We start from the raw sequence: 949 nt of genomic DNA on the forward strand, positions 1-949 counted from the left end.
GGAGAAATACGGAGGCGAAAAAACGCGAGCGAAGATTAGATTACGCTTTTGTGTGGTTTATGGAAAGGCACTAATCACCTCATGGTTCCTTATGTATAATCAATTACCCCACTGCAAAAAATAAATACAAATCTTTATGTATAATCAAAAACAAAGTTGCACCAGAAACAAATCAAAAATAAAAAGTCAATATCGTGGGAAAAGATTTAATCGTGGAATTAAGTTACTGTTACTTGAAGAAGGGGAGAATAATATTAGAACATGCAGGTACAAAGAATTGAAACCGAGAGTGGAGAAGAAGCAGCAAAAAGAGAAAAGATGGGAAAAGAAGAATAAAAAAAAATCCCGTAGAAATTAGGTTTTACGATTTATTATACGGGATTAAATTTGTTAGCTGTAAAAATTTGTTAATATTTTTGACTAAGCCTTATGCGTGTGTGTCTCTCTCTATATATATTTATTATACGGGAGGACATAGAAAGGGACTCCACACACTCGATCAAATTCGAAAATGGGTACTTTGAGTAGCCATGGAAGTGTAAGTTTATTACTGTTACTATTGTTTTCGGTTCTGGTTTCCAAGGGTTCATCGGTGACGGTATATGTACAGAATGATATCGAAGGTTATAAAGTTTCCTTGGACATGCACTGCAGGTCTAAAGATGATGATCTAGGTCAACGTTGGCTCAATCAAGGCCAGGAATGGCACTGGAAATCTGGTGTGATCGATGGTTTTACGCATTATTGGTGCGATTTTCGTTGGTATGATAATCGAGATAATTTCTGGTATAAGGGCACTTTTGATGTTTACCATGCAGATTTTTTCATGAACAAATACAGAGAATATTGCGATGATGCTTGCAAGTGGTCTGCTCGTAGGGACGGATTTTACTTGTTCCGTGTCGATAGAGATGAGTGGCAGAAACAAGATGAATGGCATGTCGAATGA

At 36.8% G+C, this 949-nt stretch overlaps 1 protein-coding gene across 1 annotated transcript; it reads left to right on the forward strand.

Moving 5' to 3' along the window:
* Window positions 1-511: 511 nt before the first annotated feature.
* Window positions 512-949, forward strand: LOC113280678 (S-protein homolog 2-like). Its single transcript, XM_026529274.1, has one exon. The coding sequence runs from the start codon at window positions 512-514 to the stop codon at window positions 947-949; it is 438 nt and encodes a 145-aa protein (XP_026385059.1).

This window comes from Papaver somniferum, chromosome 5 (assembly GCF_003573695.1).
Source record: "Papaver somniferum cultivar HN1 chromosome 5, ASM357369v1, whole genome shotgun sequence".
Lineage (NCBI taxonomy): Eukaryota > Viridiplantae > Streptophyta > Magnoliopsida > Ranunculales > Papaveraceae > Papaver > Papaver somniferum.